The 2,500-nt window shown below is 42.0% G+C and overlaps 1 protein-coding gene across 3 annotated transcripts in view; it reads left to right on the plus strand.

The window, feature by feature from the left end:
- Positions 1-2,500, plus strand: part of Syn2 (Syntrophin-like 2) — a 467,659-nt gene that overhangs the window by 463,769 nt on the left and 1,390 nt on the right. For all 3 annotated transcript variants that reach the window (XM_070131387.1, XM_070131386.1, XM_070131385.1), the window contains 3 exons: positions 101-301; positions 1,323-1,469; positions 1,730-2,500. The exon at positions 1,730-2,500 is cut by the window's right edge and continues 1,390 nt beyond it. In XM_070131387.1, coding sequence (XP_069987488.1) covers positions 101-301; positions 1,323-1,442 — 321 coding nt within the window. In that variant the 3' untranslated portion in view covers positions 1,443-1,469; positions 1,730-2,500. The remainder of the gene's footprint in view (positions 1-100; positions 302-1,322; positions 1,470-1,729) is intronic.

Consider the following 2,500-nt stretch of genomic DNA (forward strand, 5'->3'; position numbering starts at 1 on the left):
CCGATAATGATGCCAATAATAATAATTGAAAGCAGGAAAACAAGCATTAAAAAGGAAATAATACCAACTAACCCCTCCCCTCCCCCCTCCCTTCCCCCAGAGCAAGACCTTCGCCGTGACCCAGGGCGGGAGATCCTCCGGCCTGACCTTGGACTGGTCGGGCGGCTTCGCGCTCTACGACACGGAGACGCGGGACTACCAGTGGCGCTACAAATTCTCGCAGCTCAAGGGCTCCTCGGACGACAGCAAGACCAAGCTCAAACTGCACTTCCAGAACGAAAACAAGGAAATTGAGACTAAGGTAGGGGGAGCTTTTATTTGTTTTTGCTGTTGTTGTTGAGACTACGGTAGAGGGAGCTTTTATTTTTTGTTGTTGAGACTAAGGTAGAGGGAGCTTTTATTTTTTGTTGTTGAGACTAAGGTAGAGGGAGCTTTTATTTTTTGTTGTTGAGACTACGGTAGAGGGAGCTTTTATTTTTTGTTGTTGAGACTAAGGTAGAGGGAGCTTTTATTTTTTGTTGTTGAGACTAAGGTAGAGGGAGCTTTTATTTTTTGTTGTTGTTGTTGTTGAGACTACGGTAGAGGGAGCTTTTATTTTTTGTTATTGTTGTTGTTGAGACTAAGGTCGGGAGTGCTATTATTTTTATTTTTTATTTTGTTAGTTGAGACTAAGGTAGGGTGTGCTTTTATATCTATTTTCGTTTGTTTTATTTTAGGATAGGTGTTTTTTTTAATAATTGGGTATTGCGTTGATGAAATGTTCGGGAAGAGATATATTTTGGGTAAAATAGGACTTTCTTGTAGCTGTGGCTTTGGAAAAGTGTTGTCTCGTTAATTTATTTAATTTAATCTTTTGGATAATTCTGTTTAACTGTATTGCTTTTGTTTATTTTCGCATATTGGGTTTCCTGTGAGATGTTTTTTGAGGTACATGTACAATAAGGAATATGTGAGATATCGGGGGATCGCGTGCTGAGCGTATGCGTTCGCGTGTTGATAATCCTCAGCGTTCGCATAACTCCCGTGTTGTTTATGTTGTGTTGCCATCGTATCTTCCGTGTGTTTGCTTTTCTCTGAGTGCGTTGAATTTATATCAAGATTTTTTACCGTGGAGATGCCCCATAATAGAATATAAAGAAAATGATATTTTTGACAATCCCATCAGACGCTTTACACGTAATACAATAGATTCAGCGCAGCCGGTGTTGCCATCAAGGCGTCCCCATTTATTATGGAAGATTTCCCGCGGCAAGGGTTGCCGTCGCGTTGGTAAACATTGAACACTTTCTATTTTTCCCCTTTTTTCTCTCTCTCTCTCGCAGGAGCTGGAGTGCGCGACCAATCTCCAGAACCTTCTCTTCTGCATGCACGCCTTCCTGACAGCTAAAGTGGCTGCTGTCGACCCATCCTTCCTGAGGGCGCCTCCGAAGACACCGACGTAGTCATGTCCGCGACCCTCCGGCCAGCAGGTGAGGGAGGGAGGGCCTCTGGCTTTGCTTTGGAGGGGAGGAAGGTGTTCTCTCAGTCGCCGGTTATTTGGTGTCCGGAAGGGGATCTGAATATATGTATTTGTATTATATGGAGAGTTATTTGCCCCCGTTTTTTTTACCTGTATGTATATCAGTGCCATTATGAAGATATTTATCATCCGTTGTCTATATAACTTAATCAGATTCATAATTAGCAGCGCAACCATATTAATTTCTCTTCCGTTTTGCTTTTCTTTCAGAGCTGAACGTAGAGCCACGCTGGACCACCATCTCCTGAAATCTGTCGTGTTCAGTAAAATAGATCTTATATTTAAACCTGGAAAGCCAATCACGTTTTGCCACGTCATAGCCACGCATCGTTGTCTCAACCAATAGCTACCGATCTAAGTCCCAAAGAGCCAATCACATCCCACCACGTTTCACCAAAACTGTAACCCTGACTGTTTAGCCAATAGCAACCGTACTTCCAGTTTACCTGTACCAATAGTAATTTGTCGGCGCTAGTCTTTAGATGTCTTTGCATAGGATCTTATGGCCTTATTCTGAGATTTGCCTCAAGAACTCCTGCTTTCTTGAGCTCAACCTTTTATGTGATAATGGCAATTGATGTTTAAAAAAAAAACTCTTCGATTTGTTCGTGAGACAGTCATCGTATATAAGAAAAATAATGATAACGCAAGAAAATCGTGGGAAAGAATATTTTTGATTGCATTTAGGGAGGACGTGATTGTCGTGTTACACATACGCAAGAGGTCGTCTTATTGATCTCAATGATGCGGTACTAGTCACCTGCACTAGTGTCCCAGCTAGTAGTAAAACTAACCTTAAGACTGTCAGCCATGAGGATTAGCGTGGCACGAGACATAGTCAAGGTAAAATAGATGGGTTTAGTTTCAAGAAAATAAAAACGTGAGTGACGCCGTGCACTTGGCGGAGGTGGGCGTCTGCTCACGAGGTTGGTATAGTATAGTTTCGGATAATTATTTTATTATTTATTGTTGTTCACCTAA

Source organism: Penaeus vannamei, chromosome 16 (genome assembly GCF_042767895.1).
Source record: "Penaeus vannamei isolate JL-2024 chromosome 16, ASM4276789v1, whole genome shotgun sequence".
Taxonomy (NCBI): domain Eukaryota; kingdom Metazoa; phylum Arthropoda; class Malacostraca; order Decapoda; family Penaeidae; genus Penaeus; species Penaeus vannamei.